Genomic DNA, 27,951 nt, shown 5'->3' on the forward strand with positions numbered 1-27,951 from the left:
GATTCACAGACCTGTACCCCTGGGGATAAAAATATATGTTTATAAAAAATAAAAAATTAAAAAAATAAAAATAAAAAAATATAATATATTTTATAATGTGTATGTATATGTTTTGTTTCTCTACAACACAGTGAATGTTTCTTCTTGTTTCTATTTTTTTTTTTTACCATGGACTTAAAATTTTTGCCTGTTTTCTCAAGTCCATCTAAAAATAACAGAGTGCTTCTGGGGCACCTGGGTGGCTCAGTGGGTTAAGCCTCTGCCTTCAGCCCAGGTCATGATCTCAGGGTCCTGGGATCAAGCCCCATATTGGGCTCTCTGCTCGGTGGGGAAACTGCTTCCCCCTCCTCTGTCTGCCTCTCTGCCTACTTGCGATCTCTCTCTCTCTCTGTCCAATAAATAAATAAAATCTTTTAAAAAAATAAAAATAACAGAGCACTTTTAAAACATCTCACAATAGTTCCTTCAGATCTAATTAAAAAAAAAAAGATTTTATTTATTTATTGGACAGAAAGAGAGAGAGAGATCACAAGTAGACAGAGTGGCAGGCAGAGAGAGAGGGGGAAGCAGGCTCCCTGCGCAGAGAGCTGGATGTAGGGCTCTATCCCAGGACCCTGAGACCGTGACCTGAGCTGAAGGCAGAGGCCTAATGTTCTGAGCCACCCAGGTGCCCCAGATCTAATTTTTTAAAATATTTATTTATTTATTTATTTATTTATTTATTTATTTATTTTAGAGAGAGAGAGAGAGAGAGCATGCATGAGTCAGAGGAGGGGTAAGGGGAAAAGGCAGAGAGAGAGAGAGAGAGAGAGAGAGAAAGAGAAGCAGACTCCCTACTGAGCACAGAGCCTGACATGGGGCTTGATCTCACAGTCCTGAGATCATGACCTGAGCCAAAATCAAGAGCTGGACGCTGAACCAACTGAGCCACCCAGGTGCCCCTGTAACCTAATCTTTTGAGAAATAATGGAATATATGCTTAGCATACTACGAGCTTATTATAGAAGGAAACAGAAGTCTAACTGTGGACTAGATCATTTTAGCCTTGCTCCATAAAATTAAAATAATTTAGTCATAGTTTTACTGGATTTGGAGGCTAAGAAATTTAATATGATATTTCTGATCCAAATTTAATGAAATCAAATGTGTTAGAAACAAAGCAAGATGGGCTCTTAGGTTAAATGAGGCTTGAGCTGTACTGGAGAGGACACAGCATTTGGAGATACACTGTGTGCGTGTATGTGTGTATGTGTGTGTGTGTATTCAACATGAGCCTATTATGTTGCAAGAAAAAAAACAAAAACAAAACAAAACAAAAAAACCCCACGCAAACAGACATGCTATTAACAAATACTTGTGTACAGAAGAGGGGAGGTAATCGGTTCATTGTATTCTGCATAGCCAGACCACATCTGGACTATTGAATTCCTTTCTGGAATTGACCACATGAAACATGCCAAGTCAGGGTAAATAGGAAAAGGGTCTGGAAACCTAATCACATGAGGAGATGTTTGGATTGGAAAGGAGAATAACAGGGAGGCATTTCAAATATCTGAATAGTAGTCAAATAAAACAGGGAAAAAATTATCCTCTGCAGTTTCATAGCAAGGAAAAAGCACTTGAGGAAATGTTGGGAACCTGAGGTCCAGTGCTGGCCTTGCAGACCCTTGCTGTGTGCCTGTGGATAGTCGCACGGTGCTCTGAGCCTCAGTTTCCAAACCAGGAAAGGGGAGAAGAATCTTCTAACAGATAAAGCCATTCTTAAGCAGAATGGTGCCTGCCAAGGTGTGTCCTTCACTGCTGAAGTAGGTAAGCAGGATCGAGAGGCCTCTTTCTCAAGGATTGGCAGGAAGGATTTCCATATGGAAGGTAGCTGGATTCCCTATCGCTTCAGACTGTATATGCGAAGGGATCAGGTTATCTACAGACTCATGGTGCTCAGCAGGTAGCTGAATATGTTTTATTAGATGAATAGAAGGAAGACTACTAAGATTCTATAATTTTACAATTCTGCTCTAGATGGCAGGGACATTTGAGTGTTCTATACATAATTATAATCATATCCTACTTTACCTGAGATTTAGAGGCATGAAAATATTTTTCAATGCAGTGCTCTTTAGAATAACTTTGGTGAATGGTTATGTTTCACAGAAACACTGCATATATTGGGATGGGAATTTAAAAAAAAAAATAACCTCTATGTTAGAAGCCCACTGATAATGTCTTTAACCAGAATTGGGAGAAGTGTTCTGGACAGCCTTCCCGTGTGGCCAGAACCTAGAGTCAAAGCCACCTAGTAATAATTTATTACTAGTGATTTTCTAGGATTAAGCAGTGTTAGGACCCTCTGTCACCTGTCATAATCTTATCTATTAGACACAGCCACCAAGAGATACTTTACACTCCCTTCAGCTTAGAATGTCTCCTATGCTGATGCAGAGCCTCTATGATTGGACTGCTTGGATGATGCTTTGATGTTAGACATGAGGACCCAAGAGCAATTGGTAACATTAATCAAGGAGGTCGTGTAATCCAGTGGTTACACATGTAGATTCTTACTTACTTCCTTTGTTCAAATCCCATATAAGAGAAAGCAAGTTATTGGAACTCTCTGTGCCTCAGTTTAGTCTCTTCATAGTTAATGTAGGGACTAAATGAAATTCTATATGTGAACCAGCTAATGCCTAGCACACAACAGAAACATCAAACGTCACCGTTATTAGCATCCTGCTGTATAAGATATCAAAAGCTCAGGGAGGGAAGACACAGAGATGCCTGCAGAAATAGGACATAAGCCTAGGGGGCGCTCCTCAGCCCACCTGCACAGTGGAAGCCTTCCTCCAGCTGGCATTTCCTGGAGCAGCCATCTCCGCTCAGAAGGTCCCCATCATCACACTCTTCTCCCAGACTCCTAGAAGGTAAAAATATACATTCTCATACACATACATGTATAAAATAATTTTTCTTGTTCAGTTACCCTTATTTTAAGTTCTTAAAATTCCCAATTATTTATTTAAGGAGTACAAGTTGGAGAAAAGTAGGAGTTAACAATGTTTTTATGGAAAAAGTGGCTCAGAAACATCTAGGAGATCCACGAGGGTCCTGCCAGTGTTTCCGGTGGATGGCATTAAGATAGAAAACGCCTACCAGCCCCATGATGAGTGAAGTCTTAGAAACAGTTGGTTTGGTGAGGAGGAAACCTGCTGGTCCATATATGGTTCTGTTTTCTATTCATTTTTACCTGATAATTTTTTAAAGATTTTATTTATTTATTTGACAGAGAGAAACACAGCAAGAGAGGGAGGGGAAGTGAGAGAGGGAGAAGAAACAGGCTTCCTGCCGAGCAGGGAGCCTGATTCGGGGCTCGATTCCTGGACGCTGGGATCATGGCCTGAGCCAAAGGCAGACACTTAACCAACTGAGGCACCCAGGCACCGCTTTACCTGATATTTCTTTACGTTTTCATTGTTTTCTTCTATCTACGTGCAGTTGTTGTTAAACTTAGGATTTTGTAGAACGGAAAGCTCCTGTTCTGTATACGAAGAGACTCAGCAGCCTGAGCGCTGCCAGGTCAGCCAGGGCAAAGCTGAGGCTCCGTCTTGGTCCTCACTCCCTACTACCACCTGGTGGCAGCTATCATGTATTGCAGGGGAGACATGAATACTGGGAGAAGAAAAATGTCATTGTTTTGTTTTGAACCTTGAACATTGACACAGCTGATGACTAATTTGGATTAGGGTGGGAGAGTTAGTTTAGACTGAGGGCTGCAAGAATCATACCACGAGAACAAAACGGATAACACAGATGCGGCCATTGTAAAATGGATTGAGAGTTGGAGTGCCTGGGTGGCTCAGTTGCTTGTGCATCTGCTTCTTAATTTTTGGCTCAGGGCCTGCTTTCTGGGTCCTGGAGTACAGCCCTGGGTCCTGGATTGGGCTTTGTGCTCAGCGGGAAGTCTTCTGGAGATTCTCTCCCTCTTCCTTTCCCTCTGACTCTCCCCTCCACTCTCTCTCTTACTCACCCACTCTCTCAAATAAATAAATCTTAAAAAAAAAAAAAAAAGGATTGAGCGGGTACCATTTTTTTCTTTTTGACTTTGCACCATGTCCATAACAGACACATATTTAAACTCACGTAGATAAAGGGTGCTCGTATGCTAATGTGTTTTCGGACCCAGGACATGACTAACCGTTGTTTAAAGGACACCTTCTCAGGAGGACAGAGTAAAGACTAAGTAATTAGATATGAGGATGCTTTTAAACTGAACTAAAAACATGGTATTAATGCAATTATATAATGATATTTTAAAGATTTTTATTTGCTTATTTGACAGATCACAAGTAGGCAGAGAGGCAGGCAGAGAGAGAGAGGAGGAGGCAGGCTCTCTGCTCAGCAGGACCCTGGGATCATGACCTGAATCGAAGGCAGATGCTTTAACCACTGAGCCACCCAGGGGCCCCTATAATGATATTTTAAATGGTAGGACATAAATAGAGAAAAGATAACAGAGCTATGAAAAGCATGATTGAAGAAATTAAGGAAACTTCAAATTCCTTTTTATTTTGAAGACAATCTTGACAGTTAATGCAAGTATGTTGTATATCCTCTCACGCTCTGCTGTCCAGCAGAAACAGGAGAGCCATACGTAACACCTTTGATTTTCTAGTAGTCACATTAGAAAAAAAAACAGTAGAATTAGTTTTGATACCACATTTCATCTAACCCAATATATCCAAAATATTGCCATTTCAGTATGTAATAAGTATAAGAATCCTTAATGAAGCATATTGCATTCTTTCTTATGCATCCTATGTCTTCAAAATCTGCTGCGTATTTTTCATATCTGAATTCAAACACTTGACCTGCATTTGGATTCACCTACCCAGGTTGTTCCAAGTATACTTAAAAGTTTTCTGATAACTGAATGAACTTTTTAAACTACTTGAAATAAAACTCCATTTCTTAGCTGCATTTGCCACATGGCAAAGGCTCAGCAGCACACGTGGCTGAGGTGTCCCTCGTTGGACAGATTGAGATGTTCACTTCCAAACGAATGCGGCTCATTAGCTCAGGGCCTGCCCTCTCCTTGTTTTGGCAGTCTGATTGTAGGGTTCTCCATTGTGACAAAAACATCTATTAACATTAGAGTCTCTGGATGACTTCTGGGGGATCTGTGATTCCCTTAGATTGAATCTATACACTTCTCAGATTTAAAACAGTGGGTTAAACAACTTGTGTCTCTCCTTGTTGTGTGTATAGTGGAGGGCCTCCAGCGGCAACAAAGCTACTCACTGGAAGGCAGAACAAAGCGTGACTCTTTACAGAGAGGGAGGACAGACAGAAGTGTAAAGGAGCGTTTGGATGAGGGATCTTGTGAGGCCCAGGAGCAAAGCAGCTGCTGCTTCAGATGAAGCTGTTTGGAGGCACAGGAAAGAATGTGTAAGAGCAAGTTAGGAAGATGGCTCTTTGCCCTGCGTGCCCCAGACCCCCAGGCAGATGTGGCGTCCACAGGCCTCAAGGTGGCCTCCATCAGAGAACTGCTGGATGAGAGGCTACAACGTAGAGCAGAGTGTTTTGCTCGAGGAGGGCTCTGGCTGGGGAGTAGTGGTAACCAAGCTCCTCAAGCAGCTTAAGGGGCAGGGGCAGGTGGCAGGCTTGGAGGCAGTCAGAGCAAGACAGCATTCTGTGCATATGTGAGGCATCCCCCACGGAGACGGAGGAAGGGAGATGGAAAGCTGAGACTCAATGAGGCAGAAGGTGGCAGCCAGCTAGCAAGGTCTGGGTGTTAGCAAGGTTTGGCTTACACCAAATGTTAAAGATCTTAAAGATCAAGATAAGAAGCAGTGTTTATTGATTGCTAAATGATGGGAGGGGGTCCCGAGAAAGGCTACAGAAGTTTTCCTATGAGGGCCTCAGGATACCGTATCTTTTCACCTAGTCTGGGAAATTAAAAATAGGCCATCTTATTAAGATGCAGAATTAAAGACAAATCACAAATCACAGGTCATCCAGTCTCTTACACCCCCAGCTCTATATAACTAACATATTGGGCTTGATGAGCATTCAGTACAGGTGACTATAGGGCAACTGGCGGGACATGGGAATCTTCAGTGCTAGATTTGGGGAAGTCCTAGATACACCAGAGTGAATTAGACACCTAGGCTGATATCACAAATGGGAAACAGAAAGAGGAACATGGTATGTTCAGAAGCCAAACTAGTGATTTCATCTTTACCTTGGTGGTTTTACAGAGTGGATGTAAATTACATTATAGTCAAGTCTTCCAGGGGCCAAATGAGTCGGTGAAGCTCAAAAGGCTATTCCAAACTTTCCTCAGGTTACACAGCTCCTTAGCATAAGATGGGCCACTGAACCAGAGGGTCCCCTCACATTGTCTGTTACTATCATCTGACAAGTCACCTTCTCCCCTATAAACTCCTTCTCTCAATCACTGTCCAGCAGCTGTCCTCTGAAACCTTAAGTGCTGTCCCCTCCCCCAAAATCAGCCCCAATATCTCAGTCCTCTGTGGGTGAGTTCTAAGTAAAAGTGAGCTTCTCCTTAACTAACATGTGGGTGACCTCTCAAGATCACTACCAGGTCCTAGATCTTGTTTAACGCTAGAATCACACAGTGCCCCCAATTTCCAGAACAAGTCAAACTAAAACTCAAGAGGAACCGTCCCGGTCCGAGCCACGCAGCACATTCTTGCTCACACATTCTCAGGCACCTGATACTCACCCCGCCACCTTCCCATCTCCACAGTAAGGAGCTCCATGGATATGGCTCAGCGGAGGCGAAGCTTCTCCCAGTTCTGTCCCAGCTTCAGCTCGAACTTGGTATTGATACCTCTGCCCTGGTGTGACCTCCCTGTGGAAACCAATGAGCCGTGACCACTACATCCAGAAAGTGCGATGTTGCCCCGGGTCCTTCGCAGGTGGTTTACGGGGATTAAGAAGATATTTTATGGGGAACATCAAGGTTAAACAAATGTCACATTATGTGAAACAGAGATCAGGGCAGAGTCCTACCCAGCAGCAGAATGTGTGGAAGCATATTGGCTTCTGTGTTCCCAGTACGGTCTAGTGATTGCGCAACGAATACCGGCTGAGCTACCACCGAATTAAATAACGGTCCTGCCGAGTCTAGGAGGATGGCATTTCAAGTATACCTTGATTGGGTTAAAAAAAAAAAAATCAACAAGGAACTATTGGGAAACTAGTCTTATGTACCCTTGAAGTCATCAAAGAAACTGAAGTGGAAAGCTGCAGTGTTTGGACTCAACAAGGCCCTTCCCAGGTCTGTGGATCAGAGTTTTCTCATCTCTCAAGAGAATTCTTATCTTAAAGAGATGGAGTCCTTAGAGGTAAAGAAGACCTCTCCCAGAAGGAGGTGAGAACACCTTCCACCATCATTTCGAGGATGCCAGAAATCCTACAGCTAGAAATATGTTAAATTACTCCCCACCTCTAAACCTGCCAAAATGCATAGATGCCAGGAATGGAGTTTTACTGGTTGACATCAGAGATGGAAGGAGTTTATCAAACTCTCTCTAGAACCCAAGTACACTGATCAGGTGGAGAGCATGAGAGAGTGAACATTTAAGTGAGGTCAGGGGCTCAAGAGAGCTCAAGAATTTCCAGAAGCAAATTCTCCCCTTTTCCTCTTGTCTAGTACCTGCCCTAATTGGAAAACAAAGTCAAGCGAGATGGGCGTGACTTAGGGGGACAGGATCTCGAAAGGTTGTTGGGACTGCCCCAAAGGCTGCTGTCACTCTCCTGCCAAGACCCTTTCTTCTTCAACAGATGCTTCAACTCAGCCACAAAGCCTCCACTCTCTCTCTTGATGGTGCAAACAGCAAACGGGAAATATCACGGGGTTTCAAAAACATCTTTAAAATCCTCCGTATGGGCTTTTAGTTACTTTAATAGGAAAGACACCTAAATATTAAAGACTTCTACATTTCCACATCAGCTTTCTTTAGCTGGGAGTGCCAGATATTTCAAAGCAAAACCAATTTCATATCCTCATCCATTTCTATGGCTTCCCTTTTTAGGGCAGTTTCTCACACAGCCACACATGAAAGTCTCACCCTGCAGCTGGTGAAGGACTGGCTGGTAGTGTCAACATGTGTTTACCTCTCCTGTGGAGAAAACCCAGCAGCAGGTAGCCCTACCTTCAATGATCTGAATTTATAAGAGACAGTTTGTCACTAAGGAAAGGGAACGAAAATGAGACTCGGAAAATTGGATTTTAATCTGGAGTCTGCCATGACTAGCTCTGTTCAGTCAAATTAAGGTTAATTCTTGGTTTTCTCATCCATAAAATGGGATATTATTGACTTTAAAGGTTGTGTGTGTATGTGTGTGTGTGTACGCGTGTGTATTTGTGTATGAGTGCGTGTGTGGATATCAGGTTAGATGCCAAATGTTATTTTATAACAGCCTTCTTACAGGAGCTCAAAACCCCATTTTTGCTTTAAAAATCTGTCCCATGATCTCGCTTTTCATTTGCATTAGCTTTGTGTCCATTCAATATCTTCCAGGTCTGGGTCAGAGAGCAAATAGGAAAAGAAAAATGTAGTAAAGCTCAAAGTGAACAATGCCCTCTACTTTGGCGTAGCTGTGGTAGACTGCAAAATGGCCACAGTTTCTCCTTCCCAGGTTCACGCCCCTCTGCACTGTGACTTTACTATTCCTCCCATCAAGAGACAGAGCCCATTTTGCCACTTCTTGAATCTGGAATTAACTGTGTGACTTGCTTTGGCCAGAGGGACATTATCATGAGTAACGTCTGAGCATGTGGGGGGCTTGCCCTCTCTGGTGCTAGAGCCCTCCCACCACCACAAGAACAAGCCCACACAAAGCCTACCAGGAATGAGAGGCCATAGGGAAAGAGGCCTTCATCTACCTGGCCACTCCAGCCCCCAGTATGCATAAGAGCTTGTCTCAGACCATCTACCATGCCAGTCCTGATGAGAGCCAACCCACAGAATCATGAAAAACAGTGTTTGTTGGTTTAACCCACTTTGTTCTGTGATTTTTCCCAATGCAGCAAAAACTAATATAACACTTACAATACAACTTTCGTTTTACCCCCGTGTCTCTGAGGAAAATGACAATGACAAGGGGTAGTTTGCCTTTGGAGATATTAACCTCCCACTTTAGACCTTGAATTCTTCTGAGCCAATGACCCTACCTTAGTCTGTGTCCCCACCACTGAGAACACAGTGCCAGGAACATGGCAGAACTCACTAAGCATAGAAGGAATAGAAGAAAGAGGAAGAGGGGATTTGGAAGAGAGAGAGAGAGAGAAAGAGGGAGGAGGAAGAGAAGGATACATGAAACACAAATCAGAAATGAGTCTTGAAATGAAGCAGGGTCTGCAGGACCCTTGGCTTCCTTGCTTAGCTATGGGAGAGTTGACTACAGTCCTCAAATGGTAGTGGAGCAGTGGCACATTATCCAAAAGTTACAATAAGGAAGCAGAAATTCAACTGTGTCACCAGATAGAAGTTGACTCTGATCAACTTATTTGTGGCAAATACTTACAGTCCAGCAGAAGCTCCTAGTGTAAGAACCTCCGTTTTCCATAATCCTAATGATGGCAATATTAATCAGACCACCTGCTTGCCCCTTTCTGGGAAATATTTTTCTTCATCTCAGATATGCCAGGTTAGAATAAAATCTTCTCTGAGATTCCGAATATTTATCCAACTAAAGGCATGTCAGAATGGAAAAAAGTGGGGGAAAAGGGAAGCAAAACCCATTCCCAAAGCCCCAAGAAGCCCCAGCACTTAAAAAGCCCTTCTGCCCAACTCACACGTCTGTGAACTTCCTGCGAGGATCTGTCACCACCATGGGCAAGCCACTGGCAAATGGGGGCTCACGGAGAACCTGGTACCTCACAGGCCTGCAGCCAGAGCACAAGGGACTGTGGGGCTGGGAAGTCAGCAGAGCTGCATCGATTTCCATCCGCTCATCAAAGGTGTAGACTTTCACCCCTGAGACCTTCCCATCAACATGCAGTTTGATAGTGAGTGGGGTGTCACAGAAAGTGTCTAAGGGGCCCAGATGCACAGAATCCTGGTGTTCCAGCAAGATCTCTGTATCAAAGAGTGCCTGCGAGGAGTCCATGGAGAGGTAGGTGACCCAAAGGGTAAGGGTATCAGCTTGGACCGGGTGCTGGAAGAGCAGCTCCAGGCTACAGCCTTCCGCAGGGCAGGGGACCGTCATGTTCATATGGTACAGATGGAGCTCAGGACTCCAGGCCTGCAAGCTCGGCTCACAGGGCTGGTCCACGTCTGGAGGCCCTGAGGGAGATGAACAGAAAGACAGACGTGTTAGGAACTGCCATGAGGTCTGAAAAGGAGTGTCTCTTATGTGCAACCAGAAAGAAGAACGAGGAAGGAGCTTTGAGCTAATGCCTACAGAAGCTGGTCAACTGAAAGGGTTAGATCTTAAGTACTAGAGAGGACAAAGGTGTAACGATGTAAAAACATTGTCTTGCTCCATAGCCCCTCCACATGATGCCTTTCATAAGAGGAGTCTAGCAAGGCATCAGGAATGGAGCAGCCCAGACCCCTGGGGGAAACATGAGGCTGATGCGGAAAAGGCAAGTCATGTCCTTCAAGAGTCCTTGAGCAGAGAAGAATTATTTGTACTTAGTTTATTCATAATTTAGGACAAACCACTACTTCTGAAAGCCTGTTTTACTTATGAATAAGGCCAATGTTTGTTTTGGTGTGTCATTATATTCTATTTAACTGGGCAGAAAACTTTTTCATTCCCTAAGATCACACCTTAGCAGCCCTTCCAACTGATTGTTATCCAAATTTTAAAACCACACGTTGAACTTTCCCTTTTAATTCAGGTATGTGTGAGCAGTTAGGTCACTCATGGAAGTATTTGGTCACACATGGAAGAAATTGCAGGCAGGAAATAGAAATATATATTCTTGAATGGGGAAAAACTGGCGATGTGGTAGCTAAGTAAAAATGAGATGGTAGAAAGTCAAATATTGGAACTATATTAAGGTCAGTTCTATGAAAAAATCATCTACCAGGTTGTTTTTCTTCCATGTCACATAAAGGGAAATTAGGAAGAAAAGTGCTACATTAGGAATCAGCAGAGTGATACTCTAATCGGTGCTGTGCCCTTAGCTGTGTGCCCTTAGCAAGTCTTTATGAAGCCTCCATTTCCTCATTTATGAAATAAGCACAATTTAGCCCCTGGTCTACTAGGATAGTGTAGAAGAGCCATACAGTGTTCCTAGAAACACAAATAGAATTATTTAGTCTTCAGAATTTGGAAAATAAAGAATATCTCAAAGCCCAGAGGAAATAAGTTCAAATGTATGTGTGTATATGTGTGTGTGTTTGTGTTACATCTCACAGACCTTACCATCTTTTGCTTCTATTGTGAATCCATTCATTCATTTATTCATCCATTCAACAAAAATTGACTGTGTACCTCTTTCACACCTAGCACTGATGTGGGTATTGGCTATAGAGTAGCAAACAAGAAAGATAAAAGTCCTGCCCTCCTAATCCTTATGGTAGGGTGATAAATACAAAACTAAATTAATAAAGTGGTAATGGCATCTTTGAAGAAAAACAAAGAAGGATAAAAGACTAGAGAATAAAGGGGTAGGACCAAGGTCTCTTTTAGATTACGGAGCCAAGGAGAGTCTCTCCAGAAAGATGACATTTAAGTAGGGAATGTGTCTGGTTCAATTTTGTATTCTGCATAGTATTTTAGAAAGTGGTTGGTATTCATGAAGTGTCATTAAATATATTTAGATCATATCTGTAGATATATGTATTTGTGCACTCTGCTGAGGATTCAATCACTTTTGTCGTGTATATTTTGTCATAAATATGACTTGGTTCTCCATCTTTTCAAAGCAAAGGAAGGCCAGTATTTCTTAGCAGTATTTTCCAATAGCCATCCCCAAAAACCAGCAGAGTAAAAGCCCTTGGAAGCCACCCCAACACCACTGTTGTCTCAGAAAGTTTTTATTATGATCTCACATTAAGACATGAACTGGAGGCCTTCAGAGTTGACCTGGTTTGCCTCAAGATACAATTAGAACCCAGAACTTATTCCTTTCACCTCCACAACATAACTTTAAATTTTGCCAAGAATTAAAAAGAGAGAAGTGCAAGGCCAGGGAGTTGAATGAGCATTAGACCACTGGCACAGGACAATTTGTTTGCCACAAAGATGGCCTTTTATGAAAAGCCAATCTCTACATGAGTCCAGCACAATACCAATGTGAATTTTATAGTCACTTTCCATTCTTCCTTGAAAACTCTTACTTGAAAAAAGTTCCATAAGGTCAATCAAAATCAAGTACATTGTCTCCCTCCCAATTTCTCCTGGAGTCTCCTACCATTTGAGTAACTAGGAGCTCAAGGGGACATTTCACAGATGCTGTTGACTCTAAAACCAATGTCCTGCTTTTTTTTTTTTTTTTTTGGTCAGAGTCAAGACAGCAAACCACCTCAAGTAGGATTGTGTCCAACTCATCTTACTAGTAGTTTTTTGGATCTTAAGGAATACAAGAGAAGGAAAAACATGATAACTAGGTAAGCAATGAAGATGGCAGTCATAGAAGACACTAAGCCATTCAACAGAAGTTGTTAAAACTCATCAACAGCATTTTTTGGATTGAACTGTGATAACATTCATGCTTTAATTTGTCCTAGAGACCTTGATATAACATGTGAGTGATATTAACTGAGAAGTAGGGTGAGGACCAGGAAAAGGGACAGCTAAAAACATTTGCCCCTCCTAGAGCCTAACTAAGATCACATCCAAAGCACAACCAGTACCAAGGATTAATAGACTCATAAAATAACATAGATGAGAACGATCAGTTTGGAACACCTAGTCCACCCCACCCCCACCCAGACCAGCTTGGGCTGTACATCAATGTTCCTTGCAATGTGTTCTCTATTACTCTCCTAATAGAGATCAGCTTACACTGTTATGTGGCAAGGCTGCTTCATGGGCCAGTAGGTGTGCGTAACGCCTGAGCTCTCCCCCTGAAGTCAGCCCCTGAGCTCAGCTGTCTTCTCCAACCCTCTGTCCTCTACGCTGACCTCTGCTTCACCACAGCCATTGGGCCTCCATGCTAAGCACATGGGGGACACGCAAAGGTACCAGGCAGTCTTTCCCAGGTCCCTGGAGATATCCAGCAAGTCACGCACAGGCACACATGTGCACACACGTGTGTGTACACACACACAACCTTTTTCTCACCATGCCACCATTCCACCCCTTCCCCCATTCTCGGCAGCTACCAAGTATAAACAAAAAAGCTATGGTCCTTTACCCACAGCCTCCTCTGGAGTCCAGTACCCTGAGGAGTCACACACACGCCGGGAGGAAGCTGTGTGCACGTACTGACGGAACGTCCCATCTTCAGTGCAGGCGCCACACACACTGCCTGGGACCCTGCAAAGAAAAGAGGGAAGGGAGGTGAGGGGAAGTGGTAGGATGAACTAGGATCACAGAATTCAGAAGGCCTCTGGGGGTGGGGAGTGGTGATGGGCATTGAGGCCCTAGGGGGTACCTGGGAACACAACGATCTCTCAGCTCATTTCCTTCTTGTGTGAACCTCATCTTTTAAAAATTCACAGTGACATGAAAACCTCTCAGGGTTATGAAGCAGAAGAATTTAACTAAGTCATAAAGGAAGCCTGTGGAGATGAAAGTGGTCAGCTTCCATCCTAGGAACTTTCAACACAAAATAATTATAATCTAAATCTTTCAACACAAAAATCCTTACTAGACTGACTTTCTGTAAGTCATCCAAAGGCCCCTTACATTCCCCCAACTAAAACAGATAGCAATTTTCAGAGTAAACTTATTAGCTATATGTGGTCTTGTGTTTTAAACTCCCTACTTTAAATCACATACATAAAATAAAAGTCATGTGAAATGTAATGCCCCTTGGCTATGCATCACCTATGGGGAGCATGTCCAAATCTCTTACCATGATCCAAAGTTCTTCACTAGTTAACTCCACCCTTACTCACTTGAGCTCTTCTATGAACGTATGTTCCCAGCACAATGAACAAATCACCATTCCTCAAATACAGCATTCATGTGAAATATGGTCTTTTCTCTCCTAAAAAAATAGCCTTTTCAAGGCTCTCTGCTTGGCAAACTCCTACTCATCCTTCAAAACCCATTCAAATGTAACCATGGCAGTGGCATTTAGTTTTACTCCTCAGCATGGTGGGCACACTCTCCTCTACACACCCACCACAGCTTCTGGCTCCTGTCTTGGGGCATTGCTCTGTGGTGTTGAAAACCCCACTCCCATTCTCTCCTTTGCCTGTGAACAGGTCCACACCAAGTTCTGTTCTTTCTGTCCCTAGCAGTTAGCACAGGGACTGACCTCAGCAGTCCTTCCGTGAGAGCTTGTTTTATGGGCATCCCTGAGACTACTAGTACAGTTTACAAAGAGCCCTTTAACCACTAAATAACAAGGGGAGACGAGGCTCCACTCTGATACTTAGAATCTTTTCAGGAGCCCAACTGTGAATGATGCATCTGAAAATGAAGACAGCAAGTCAAGTTCCCTCACAGGTAGAGAGAGAAAATGAATAGCTTGGAATATACTAGAAAAATAACATAATTGGTAAATAGAGGTAATAATTACGTTACCAGCTCCCTCCCCTTTTTTTTCCCCCAGTGCTCATTTCTAAGCACCTTATCTGCCTAGCATTGTGCCACTAGGTGCTTTTCATAAATGATCTCTAATCCCTACAAGAACTCGGTGTTTACAAATGAGGACACTCAGGCTCAGAGAGATTAAGTCAACTGCCTAAGGTCACAGAAAGTTCCTTCGTTCTTTTGAGCAAGTTCCCTCAAACCCTCAAGTGTCCAGCACTTTGGCAATGAAAAGGTGCCGATAAGTCCAACCTCTGACTCCAATCAGCACCCACTTCTGGTGTGGACACAACTCCAAACCACATTTCCTTGATGTACTTGGCCTCTCTGGGCTGCCGCGGAGTGCGTGGTTGGGCTCCTCTCTGACATAAGAATTCCAAATACCTACTGGGGAGGAGTAAACATAACTCCAAGTGTGACACAAATCGCTGCGTATGTGACGCGAGTCTCCCCGACACACGTGTTGGGAGGCCTCCGCGCCGTGGCCCACCTCGCTGAGAGAAGGAAGCAAATTCCAGCCTTTTCTGCCAACAGACTCACAGCATGCCAGTACTGATGTCTGCTTTCTCGTAACATTTGTACCCGAGGAAGAATGGAGAGATTAAATTGTTTACACGTGTTATATAAACTGATACAAAACTCCAGTCTGCGCATGCCCCCAGAGGACATACTGTTCGGCCAGTCCAAGCGAAGCGTACGGGGTCACCCTTGTAGGAAGAGGATTCTTAAACATATCACTTTTGTTGACTCACAGATGGAGCCCATGAGAGCTTCGGTGCTGATGATAATCAGAACTGCTTTGTAGGGCCCTTAAGTTCTAAGTGATGTCAAGCACTAAGCATACATTGAGGTATCTAGGACAGGTACCAAGATCCAGAAGGCTGGGAACACCACTTTGAAAAAGAATTTGCTGGCTTCCTTCCATCCCTGTCTCTTCCTGTCTTCTCTGCCAGGCTTCTAGGAAAGATGGAGAACATGGAAATGTGCTCCAGGGACATCCAGCTCCGTGGCCGGGGCCTGATACCGAGTAGGGAAGGGTGACACCTAGAAGAGGGGCTATCTGCGTGCTACATGGGAAGCTTTAAGGTCAGAGAAACAATCTACATGGGTTTCCTGTTTCAGAAATCCCAGCGGATGCCCCACATTCACCTCTATTCAGTTGTGGGGTCTTGGGCTAGCCCCCAAGTGCTTCTCCGTGCCTTGGTTTCCTAACTCACATGGCTTGTGCTCAACCTCAAGGACCAGATCAGACACCTCCTGGTAAAACACACCCCACCACGCTTCACACAACGATGGACCAGAGATGAGAGCCCCTGTCATTACCGCAAACACAAGGGCCGGGCTTGAGAATGGAGAGCCTCCACAGGCCACCGAGATGGAGTTCTGGCCCTGCTCGGGGAAACCACATTCCCCAACCTCCCACCAACGGTCCGATGTGCTGCTTTTCCTTCCTCTCTCCCTTTTTACAAAACTTCCGCTGGTATTCACACATACCAATATGCAAAGGATAAATAAAAGCTAATTTTAGATATAATGACTCTCTTTAGAAAACACGTATCAGGTGTCCGTGGTGGCAGGCCCAGAGACCAAGATGCAAAAGACAGTCCTTCCCTACGGAGTTGTGGTGGAGAGGGGCAAACAGGGAAATACCCGGATAATGACTCCACAAGGCAACCACCCCAAGTGGGACCGGCACCAGGCACAGCAGGAAGTAGAGAAGGCATCAGAAACACCACACAAGCCGGTGAAGGCCCCACGCACAAGTGTGGCAGGCCCTCCACCCCCAGAACAGCCTGAAGGAAGGTACCTCACCTCCTTTCCCCCAACACCGCCGTGCAAGGAGCAGGCCCTGCTTGTCCACAATGGCTGACCTGGGCAGATAGCAAAGGCCACCTCTGCTTTGTCAGGTCATCTTTATCACATTCATCAACCTCTTTGGGGCTCCTGGAAGCCTGCCAGCTGTGACATTCCAGAGGAAACATGTGCCTGGCCCCTCGCCAAGGAGTGAGTACACATGATGAGCCTCTGGCTTACCTGAGTGCCCTGTGAGCTCCACTAAGGAGATGGGGACAGAGCAGGATGGGGCCAAGAGGGGCAGCCCTGAGCAGTGGTGCAAGTGTTGATTAATCGCTCCACACCGGGGCTCCCCCCACTCCACGTTCTTCCCCTCGTGCACAGGAAATGCTACAGAGAGCACAGAACGGCTGGCCTGGGGCAAGCGCCTCTCTCTCACCTGTCATACACAACCCCACTGATTGGAGGCAGCCAGTGGATGGTGAGGGAGGTGTGGGTCTGCCCAGTGACCATGGGTGGGATGGGGATGGGGGTGGGCTTCCGACTTTGACTCCACTGCTGATACACAAGATCCAAATAGCAGTGCATCCGGGCCACCTGGTTCGGGGTGAAGCTGTCGGTGCAGTCGTCATCTGTGGAGACCAAAAAAAAAAAAAAAAAAGGAACAGGAGAGATAAAAGTCTTAACTTGGAAAGAGCACCAAGACCGTGGGGGGGGGGGGGGTCTGCCTTGCTTGTGCCCTAAGTCACCACACCCAACGCAATGCCTCACACTCTCACACTCACTGGGTTCCATTAAGACTTGCCAAATGACTAAATGTATTCTGTTGCGGAGAGTATCGAAGCTGCAAATGGGAAAGAGAAGGCACAGAATAGCACTTGCTTAACCCTAAAGCAGGACCATAACCCAGCTGTTGGATGGAGTCAGGGTTAAGACTCATGCCCTGGGGCAGAAGATTGCTCCTCGCTGAAGGTTACTTATTCAGGAAACCACAAGATGGCAGTGTTTCAGCATATGGCCTTTTTATTCATGACCCTTTCTGGAGTTGCAGACACCTGCTTTACGCCCAGTGACTCTACCAAGGTTAGGGGGATTCAGTGGAGATGGTCGAGGAAATAGGGAACCAAAGCATCGAGGATGCAGTAGGGCATGCATGGAGGTCTCAAGCTTATTTCTGGAGCCGGCAACATCTCCCTATTAGACGTAATTGTCATAGGGATGGAAAAGGAGTTATCTTAGTTTTAGCGTCACAGGGCTGGGAAAGGGCTTATATCAGTGTTAGGGCCTTTTAGGCGCCACAGCTGAGAGCACGCTAGTCAGACACTGCCCCCTGATTCTCAGATGTTTTCCCAGCTCTGGTTCTGCATCCCATTGTCTGGTCTCCCTGGCAAGGGCCACTCTGTGCTAGTTGCGGGAGGCAGGGATGCTGGTCCTCATGAATTCAGTGCACCTGAATTATACACCAAAATGAAACAGGGAAGGAAATATATTGATAAGTCACAAGCAGGACCAGCTCACCACTCTTTTCTTCCCTTCAAAGGCATGACCAAGGTCTTGGGAATTTATCCTTTTTTTTTTTTTCTTTTTTTGGATAGTCCTAGAATTTATCACCAAACAAGCCCCTGGGCCTTACTGAAAAAATAATTTCCTTCCTTCTCCTTAGAATAAATCATCAAATCAAAGAAGTCCTTACTTGTAGGAATAAATTTGAGTCCATTATCCAGAGACTATGATTAGTACTACTTTTTGCCAAAAATGAGGAAGGTGAAAGAGGACAGGAAGAGACATAATCCAGGATAACAAGACCAAATAATAGGGTTGTTTCCAGGGCCAGGAGAGTAGAACCATTTTTAAAATGAGACTCTGTGTGTGTGTGTGTGTGTGTGTGTGTGTGTATGTGTGTGTGTGTGTGTGTGTGTTTTGTTTTTGTTTTTTGGTAGGCAAGCTGAGAATCAGCCCATGGGGATAATGCTCGAGGAAGCAAATCTGATACCTTAAATAAAAATAACAAAATAAAGAGGGATCCTGATCTTGAACTTAAAATTAACCAGGTCCATCTTCTTGACCACCAACTGCAAAAACAGCACAGAGCCACCTTGACCCAGGAACTTCTTTCCCCATCACTATTTGAGTCTACTTCGGAATGAATGCCTAAGAACATGGCTAGGAACAAAAATAACCAAGTTCTGAGGAGCAAAGGAATCTCAAGAGAGCTTTTGGTTTTGTCCCCTTTTTAAACTGTCCAAGATAAAAGTGCATTCTTCTTTCCATCTTTCACAGAGGAGAATCCAGTCCACAAGACCTCTTAATATCTTTATATTTCTTTAAGTTCTTCAAAGACATGAGAATAAAGAATATGCTGTGATAAGTATCTCTGGCATAAATGACCGACCACTTCACAGTCCTCACCACCTCCCACACCTCCACAGCCCACCCCAGCCACAAAGGGCTCCCGTGTAATCATAATAGAAAATATTCCCATCAAGATTAGTGTGATACCTGTATAGCTCATGTAGTTGCTGAATGGAGCCCCAGGGAAGTGGGTGAAGCCACAGGTGTCATTGACAGGCTCTGGGTCTTGGCACAGCTTACTCTTGGGAGTAGGGGCAGTGTCGGCACAGAGGTCTCCCGTATCCATGGACGGTTCTGTCTCCCTACAGGGGTCATCGCAGGATTCCCTCTCACTGACCCCTTTGAAGACATGGTAGAGTCCCAGGACATGCCCCACCTCATGGATCATAATGTTGGTATGGCCAGGCATGCCGTAATAGGCTGGGTTGAGGACAACGCCACCTGCAATGGAAGGTTTGGAAAACATCTCTAAGCATGTAATGAATAGCAACCCCCTGATCCTTAATTATGGCTTCTGGTAAACACCATGTTCTATTTCAGCTTCTAAGGGAACACTTTAGAACTTCTAGTGGTATTCAGTTCCTGCTCTTCCCTTTGGTCATAAACACCCTCTAAGCTAATCAATAAACATGTCTTTAACCCCTAGCATAGATGAATACTGTACTGGGAGGCAGGATTAGCACTAAAGATGACATGACATGATACAGGGCCAGGATTCTCAGGGCTGACTACACATTAACATCACCTAGTGGAGTTAAAAAACACAGATGTCCTAAAGACCTAAATGTAAGACCTGAAACTATAAAAATCCTAGAGGAAGCACAGACAGTAATATCTCTGTCATTGGCTGTAGCAACATTTTTCTAGATATGTCTCCAGTGGCGAGGGAAAGAAAAGCATAAATAAACAATTGAGACTGTATCAAAATAAAAAGCTTCTGCAGTGAAGGAAACAATCAATAAAACTAAAAGGCAACCAACTGAATGGGAAAATATTTACAAATGACACATCTGATAAAGGCTAATATATCCAAAATATAGGAAGAACTCATACAACTCAACATGCCCCCAAATAAATAATACTATTTAAAAAAAGGCAGAAAAAATGAACAGACATTTGTCAAAGAAGACATCCAGATGACCAACAGACACATGAAAAGATGTTCAACATCAGTCATCATCAAGGGAACACTAGGAAGGGCTATCATCTCATACCTGTCAGAATGGCTACAATCTAAAACACAGGAAACAAGTATTGAGGAAGGTGTGGAGAAATGGGAACACTCTTGCACTATTGGTGGGAATATAAATCGGTGCAGCTACTCTGGAGAACAGTTACGGAGATTCCTCAAAAAGTTAAAAAGAGAACTATTCTACTATCCGGTAATCGCCACTGGGTACTTACTCCTAACCTACAAAAATACTAATTCAAAGGGATACATACACCCTGATGTCTATAGCAGCATTATCTACCATAGCCAAATTATGGAAGCAGTCCAAGTGTCCATTGATATATGAATGGATAAAGAAGAATGGAATATATATACACAATGGAAGAGTGTGTGTGTGTGTGTATATATATATACAGACATACACACACATATGCATACACACATGTATACACAGTGGAATATATATACACAGTGGAATAATATGTGTGTGTGTGTGTATATATATATATATACAGACATATACACACACATATACACAATGGAATATATACACACAGTGGAAGAGTATGTGTGTGTATACCCATACACACACATACACATACACACAGGAACATTATTCAGCCATTAAAAAGAATGAAATCTTGCCATTTGCAACAACATGAGGGGAGCTAGAGAATATCATGCTAAGCGAAATATGTCAGTCAGAGAAAGGCAAATACCATATGATTTCACTCATATGTGAACCTGAAGAAACAAAACAAATGAGCAAAGGACAAAAAAGAGAGAGATAAGCCAAGAAACAGACTCCTAACTACAGAGAACAAAATGATGGTTATCAGAGGAGAGGTGGGTGGGAGAGTGGCCAAAATAGGCGATGGCGATTAAAGAGTACGCTTGCTGTGATGAACACTAGGTGATGTATGGAATTGTTGAATCACTGGACTGTATACCTGACACTAATATAACACTATATGTTAACTATACTAGGATTAAAGTAAAAGAAAAAATTAAAAATTCACTACACTGATAGAAATGTAAATTAGTAAAATTATGGAAAAGAGAAAGGATATTCCCCAATCTATGTTTAATTATAATTAATTCATTTAAAAAAAATAAACTTCTATGTAAAAGCGAAAACAAACAAACAAAACCCCACAGACAACCAAACGCTAGCCCAGATGAAATGAATCTAAATATTCAAAGATGAGAATACATGCCTCAGTATTTTTTTAAAAGATTTTATTCATTCATTCATCCATTTGACAGAGAGAGGGAATACAAGCAGGGGGATTGGCAGACAGAGTGAGAAGCAGGTTTGCCGCTGAGCAGAGAGCCTGATGTGGGGCTCTATCCCAGGACCCTGGGATCATGACCTGAGCCAAAGGCAGACACTTAACCGACTGAGCCACACAGGAATCCTGCCTCAGTGTTTTTTTTAAACTTCTCCCGTTGAGTTCCATTGGTCTGGGTGAAAGGATATGGGATTTAGAGCCAGGGAAGTCTGGGTCTGGATCCTGACCCTTCACATATCAGTTCTGAGTTCTTGAACACCTATTTGACTTTCTAGAACCTCAGGTTTTTTTTTTTTTAAAGATTTTATTTATTTATTTGACAGAGAGAGATTACAAGGAGGCAGAGAGGCAAGCAGAGAGAGAGAGGAGGAAGCAGGTTTGCCGCTGAGCAGAGAGCCTGATGTGGGGCTCTATCCCAGGACCCTGAGATCACGACCTGAGCTGAAGGCAGCGGCTTAACCCACTGAGCCACCCAGGCGCCCTAGAACCTCAGTTTTATTGTCTGTAAGATGAAGATGATGGCACCTACTTCTTGGTTTTTGTAGGTTTGGGCTTTCTAAAGCTTTTGCCACACCATAGGAGTTTAGTAATGACAGTTATGTGTGCTGCTTGTGATTTCATGATCCCTACTCACAAGGAGCCAACAACCATTGGGGCAAAAGACAAATCCAACCAAACGATCATGCAATTCAGAATGTCAGGACTGCAGAACTGCAGGAATATGACCCATCCTCACTTCCCCCAAATCTCCCCAAACACCAGGGGAGGTGTTTCAGAGAAGAGTTCATTGGATCCAATCTGGGCTTGGATTAAAGTAGTAGTATCATTGTAACTTTACAAAAGGAAAGGCTAAAGACTTCTAAGTGCCCCAATTTCTATGTGTCTAGCTTCCCAATCCCTGCTTCCCAATCCCCGCTTCCTTCCTCTTCCCATGTTTGAAACCACTTGACCTTCCTTCTTTGTCTCCAAAAATTGGCAGGATCAGGACTCATCCTCATCTCTAAGACCTGAAACAGGTCATGTCAAGAGCTCTAGAGCAACCCTCTCTGGTTGTATTTCCAGGCTGCACCTGCCCCTCTATCCCAGATCTAATCCCAATTCCCAAGACTTGCTTCATTCATCCTACTGAACCCTCTCTCTCTCAGTATTCTAGTGAGTACAGCAGTCCCCCCAAAAGAACATCCCTGCCTCTCTTTCTCAGGATCATATTCCAGGGATTGTGTCTCATTCCTGAATTCTATGTGATGCCCTACAGACAACTACATACATGGTTTTATGGGTAGAGCTGAATCACAGGTTATCAGGTGCCACGCCCACTGGTTTTTGCAGTAAGTGACTCAGTCTGCCCATGTAGTTACTACCTCACTGCAAAAAGGCAGTTTCTAAATTCAAGTTTGAGCTTCTTCCCTTCTACTCAGACAAGCTGACATCAACCAAGCCATGCCAAGACCCATCCTGATAATACTGTCTACTCTCACATGTAAAACAGAGCCAGACCTTGTCTTCCTTGTGTATCATTTCTATCACTTCCAGTAAAAGTTCTTGTTCTCCAACATTAACCTTTTTCATTTTATAAAATTATTTTCTGTATATTTCTCTCATTTATGCATCATTCTGTCAGTATAATGTTAAAGTAATTTGAAAACAGATCTATTTCAGTAACAACCAGAATGCCCCATATCTGAATAAAGCCACCAAAATACACCATTTCCACATTTCAAGATGCCAACCTCTTGATGTTTACATCAACTGCAGTACTATTCATCATCAAAGTTCATACGCCATTATGCTCTCTACTCTCCTTCACTCACATCAGCAAAGGTACTCTAAGTGCACGGTGTTGTGTGTAAGCGCCTTAATTCCATTACAGCTTCCTTCACCAGACCCCTTCTCCCTACATGCACTTAACCTCTTTCCTCTTTCTTTCCCTTCCCCACATCTAAGCAAGGTTTAGTTTTTTTAAAAAATCGGACAGAAATAGGACTTTGAAAGGCTACAATTCACCTATAAAGGTTTCACATGGAGTAGTTACTTCTTCCTACATCATACAGTATCCCATGGTTAAGCAGGCTTGAGAAAAAAGCAGCATGGCACACCCACCTCCTGCAGATTTACAGGTGTCTGAGAATTGTTCTGCGAAAGGCCCTGAGAAGCCCTGTAGCAATTCTGTGTAACCCTTTGCTTCCCAAACTCATTTGAACAGAATCTGTTTGGTGTAGAATACCTTTTGACATATAGAGCACAATTCATGGAACACTACCAAAGACAAAGAAAATTCCCAATCAATAGTTATTTTCTAACCATATGTATGGCCAGTCCCCCCCAAGCCCTCTTGGGATCTTCTCCAGTGATAGGAGAAAGGAGTTATAGGGGCACCTGGGCAGCTGAGTTGGTTAAGCATCTGCATTTGGCTCTGGGTCATGATCTCAGGGTCCTGGGATCAAGGCCCGAGTCAGTTGGGCTCCCTGCTCAGTGCAGAGCCTGCTTCTCCCTCTCCTTCAGCTGCTCCCCCTGCTTGTATGCTTTCTCTGGCTCTCTTTCTCAAATAAATAAATAAAAATTTTTAACTAAAATAGTAATAAGAAGAAAGTGGTTATACCTGAACAGAAATAAGACTCCGAGAAGGAGGCATGGCAAAAATAGGAAAGAGGGATGACTGGGAGTGTGATTTTGGGGACACTGGAGGAGGATATGTGGGTGGTCATTATAATAGTGGGTGTCTCATCGACCTCCAGAAGTTTTTGCCTCCATCCCAAAAGAGACATTTACAAATCTAGAATATTTTCCTTTCAATAAACCAGCTTATTTATAAGGAAAGGAAGAAGCATAAAAATGCAAATCCTCAACGCACCCAGCAAATCTCCTCCACACCAATGACAGGTGGCCAGGGTTTTCCTCCATAGCACTTGTTATGCACATTCTCCAAACCGGAGAATATAAATTTAGCCACACAGCATTTAAATTTTAATTAAAAGAATAAACCTTTTAACCCACTTGCTGTTACATTTTTTAATTCCAGAAAGATGGGATTTTTGCCCCCAAATCACTGTATGGAACACAGAGTACTAAGCTTAGTTGCTATGTGTGTATAGATAGAATATTGTATATTCTAATTTAGAATTAAGTACACCAATACATGTTGAGGGAAATTCTGCTCGCTAGAGCCCAAGTGATTACAAAATTCTGCTCGCTAGAGCCCAAGTGATTACAAAATTGCACTAGACCGGAACTTAAGGAACTTGGAATATGGTCCTGATGCTAACTAGCTGTATAACCTTGGCTCTGCTCTTTCCCTAGATTATCTGCAAAATGAGGATGCTAGCCAGGCTTGTCACTAAGAGTCCCTCCTAGTCTCACCCTGTGGTGCTAAGAGCTCACATCCAGGACCGTGTGAGATAATCAGAATACCCCGTGAAGAAAAACATGTATTATCATGGATCTTCACCTTGTAGCTTGTGTTCCAAGACTCCCACCTCTCAGGAGCCTGAGGGGAAGGGAGATACTGGCATAAGCAGCCACAGATATTCTCTACTCAGATCTGCTAGATTTTCAAGTGATCCCAATTCACTGCCTCCTGGTCCCCATGTCCTCCCCTTTGTCTCCCTTGTGCATGGGGCCCCACATGGCTCTTCACTCCAACTAAAATAAACTTGTGAAATTATTAAAGGATTGGGCTTTAATCACGCATATACACTCATGTGGGTAGGAGAGGGGAAGCACTGATTTATTTCATGGTTTAGTTTACACAAGCTCTTTCACGTTTTGATAAAAATCCCCCCCAACAGACACACACACACACACACACACACACACACACACACACACTCACACTAAAGCCTGGCTGAAGCATAAAGACTTGCTGCCAAAAATCTAAAAAGAAGAATGTGAGAACTTCTTTTTATTAAGAAGGAACAAGACCTGAGAGATAATAAAAATGGAGTCCCCAGACTAAAAATCCCCTCTTGCCATCTCTGTTATACGTGTCTGACCAAGGAGGGTCTGAGGAGCTGTGTATTCCTACCTGCTGAGGGAAATGTGCAATTCTTTTCCAGGAGCAACTCAACAGGAATAGTAAGAAGATAGTACAAAATGCTACTTTCCCATTCCTATTCTATGTTAAAGTTTTTAAAAAGCAGCAACATCTTCTGACACTGATACCTATGCCCACATGTTCCTCCAACTCCATCACTAGTGTAGGTCAGGCTCTGAGTGCTTCCAGGTGGGTCTGTAGAGTACTTCACAGAAGCCTCACACACAAGATGGCCTTTGTACTGACCTGGGCTCCTTCTTTGGCTGTGGACACTCACTGGAAATGTATGGATCCTTACCTTTGGGAATTTTCCTTAAAAGCTCTCAAAGCTATTTCCTGATCTGTTTCATGGTAATATAAGAGTTCTTACCTCCAAGGGTTGTTAGGGAGATTGAAATAGTGATATAGACAAATAAGCATTTAGCTTATTTTCTGGAACAAAGTAATCCCAAATGTATATTACACCATTTCTCAGTATCGCTATAATTAGATGATGTAGCCTGGCCACACAGGCTCGTTTGCCCCCACCACTTGTTGGCTTCCTCCTAACCATCTTCATTCATCAAGAAAATGGGAAGGCAAGGTCTGGCCACAAACAGGGCAGGCTTTCCAGAGTAAAACCAAGCATCATCAGGCAAGGGAGACAAACATCTCCACACAAGCAGCTCTGATTTGACCCTAGGTTGTTTGAACTTTGTTTCCATGTTGCTCTGTTCCTGAGACCGACAGGCACCCAGAAGACAGACAAGACTTGGACAAAGTTACAAACAGACAAGTGTCCATTCAATCCGCAGACAAACCACTGATATTCAAAAATTATCTGTGATAGCTTAAAATTAATGATTGTGTATGGAAAGGATATCTTGTAAGATTGGACAGTTAGTGTAATTCTTCATAGACCTTGCAGGTAGGTCAGATGTAACGCCAATAATCTTGTCCTTCCTACTTCCTTAGTTATACAGAATATAATGATCATTTCTTATACTCAAAACCACTATCCCTTTTTGTTTCTCCTCATCTTAGAGGATAAAACTAAGACACAAATAAGGGATAAAATATGGTATTAAATGGGGGGATGGGATTCTCTTATCTTCAGTCGAATTGCTTTCTTTGTGCTCTCTGCTTTTACTTAAGACACTAAAACAGGAAGTAGAAGAGACGTGTCAGTGTGTTTTCAACAATATCTTAATTCCTCAGTATTCACTCTAAGATACTATCAGACTCTATCTTCAGTCACCTCCCCAACACCTGTCCTACAAGGCTGCCTAAGAACTGATGACAAAACCCAGGAGTGCCTACTCAGGGGAAACTCTGAAGCAATAGTGTGAATGGAGGACAACATTTTGGAAATCCTCACATTTTATCCGGGGGGCTCCTGGCTCTTTACCCCATTGCCAATTCAGGAAGCCAGACTCTTCTGTATTCATCCATTACCTCACTAGGAGGTATAAGATTCTTGCCTTATTCCAGGAATGGATTCCTGAGTAAGAGCCCTAGTTCTAGAGAAAAATGGCTAAGAGCGAAGACTGACAAACAACCTCCCAGAGGCCACCTGAAGGAATCCTATGATGGAAACAATGGCAATCTCATGTAATCAGCATCCCTGACAAAATGCATCCTTTCCTATAACCTTGGCTTTCATAAGCCATCTCTAGAGTCAGCTACAGCCCCAGGCAAAAAGAAGCTAACTGACTAAGCGTAAATGTCTACTACCCAGCTAAGCAGGGGCTCAAAATAGAGATTACGTTTAATTATAGAATAAATAAAAGTTACATGTCTTGCACACCTTAATGGATATACTGAGACTTGAAGTTACTTCATGCCACTACCACTAACTTGTACATAGAACGTAATATGAATGGGATTCCCTGGATGTAGCAACTGGTGGCCACATGTGGCACAGCTGGCTGTTGCTTAATGGAGTGATGGGGGAGCACAAATACAGTCTTAGAAGACCTTCAGCCTTGAATATAAGGGACAAGTTAAAACAATTAGACAGGGTTGTTGTGTGGTCTAGGGGATGGTGTAGGGGAAGAAAAATAGAGAAGTTGCTGATTAAAAGATGACATCTCAGTAAGGAGAGAGCCAAAGTCCCAAGGTGATGCTGCTTTCCCAAGTTTAAGTGGCTTTTCCCAGCTTTAGTACAAGATCGCCAGAGTGCCATATAGTAAAGAGAATGATTCCCAAAGCTACTTCTATTTTAAAAAACAAAACAAAACAAACAAACAACAACAACAACAAAATGTCACAGGCAGTTTGAGGAAAGGACATGGGTTGAAATGACTTTGAAACAGTTCTATAAAATTTTTAGGGCCAAATGTTATATGGCCATAAAACAAGGAGGTTGAGGTCTGCAGGTGCCTACATGATTACTTCCAGTTACTGGCTAAAATACACTTTCCCAAACACACCTCCACAATGAAGGGGCAAAGCCATCAAAGTACACATAGGGGTTCAAGGAAGAAGCACTCTGGGGCAGGGCAAGGGAGGAAAGTGCAGAGGTAGACTGAAAAGACAAAGGGAGAAAAAGAAATGGAGAAGATTAAAAAAAAAGAAGAAGAGCTCACAGGAGCTAGATAGAGCAGCAAGCTTTTAATAAAACTAGCCCAGAATCTATTCATCTTGAAATC

The 27,951-nt window shown here is 43.4% G+C and overlaps 1 protein-coding gene across 1 annotated transcript in view; it reads right to left on the reverse strand.

Moving 5' to 3' along the window:
• The window catches only part of PAPPA2 (pappalysin 2), a 294,379-nt gene that overhangs the window by 146,078 nt on the left and 120,350 nt on the right, over positions 1-27,951 (reverse strand). Inside the window, exons 4-9 of the mRNA XM_059144906.1 lie at positions 18,976-19,269; positions 16,916-17,108; positions 13,337-13,458; positions 9,821-10,310; positions 6,740-6,868; positions 2,820-2,911 (exon numbers count right to left, since the gene is read on the reverse strand). Coding sequence (XP_059000889.1) covers positions 2,820-2,911; positions 6,740-6,868; positions 9,821-10,310; positions 13,337-13,458; positions 16,916-17,108; positions 18,976-19,269 — 1,320 coding nt within the window. The remainder of the gene's footprint in view (positions 1-2,819; positions 2,912-6,739; positions 6,869-9,820; positions 10,311-13,336; positions 13,459-16,915; positions 17,109-18,975; positions 19,270-27,951) is intronic.

This window comes from Mustela lutreola, chromosome 14, assembly GCF_030435805.1.
Source record: "Mustela lutreola isolate mMusLut2 chromosome 14, mMusLut2.pri, whole genome shotgun sequence".
NCBI lineage: Eukaryota > Metazoa > Chordata > Mammalia > Carnivora > Mustelidae > Mustela > Mustela lutreola.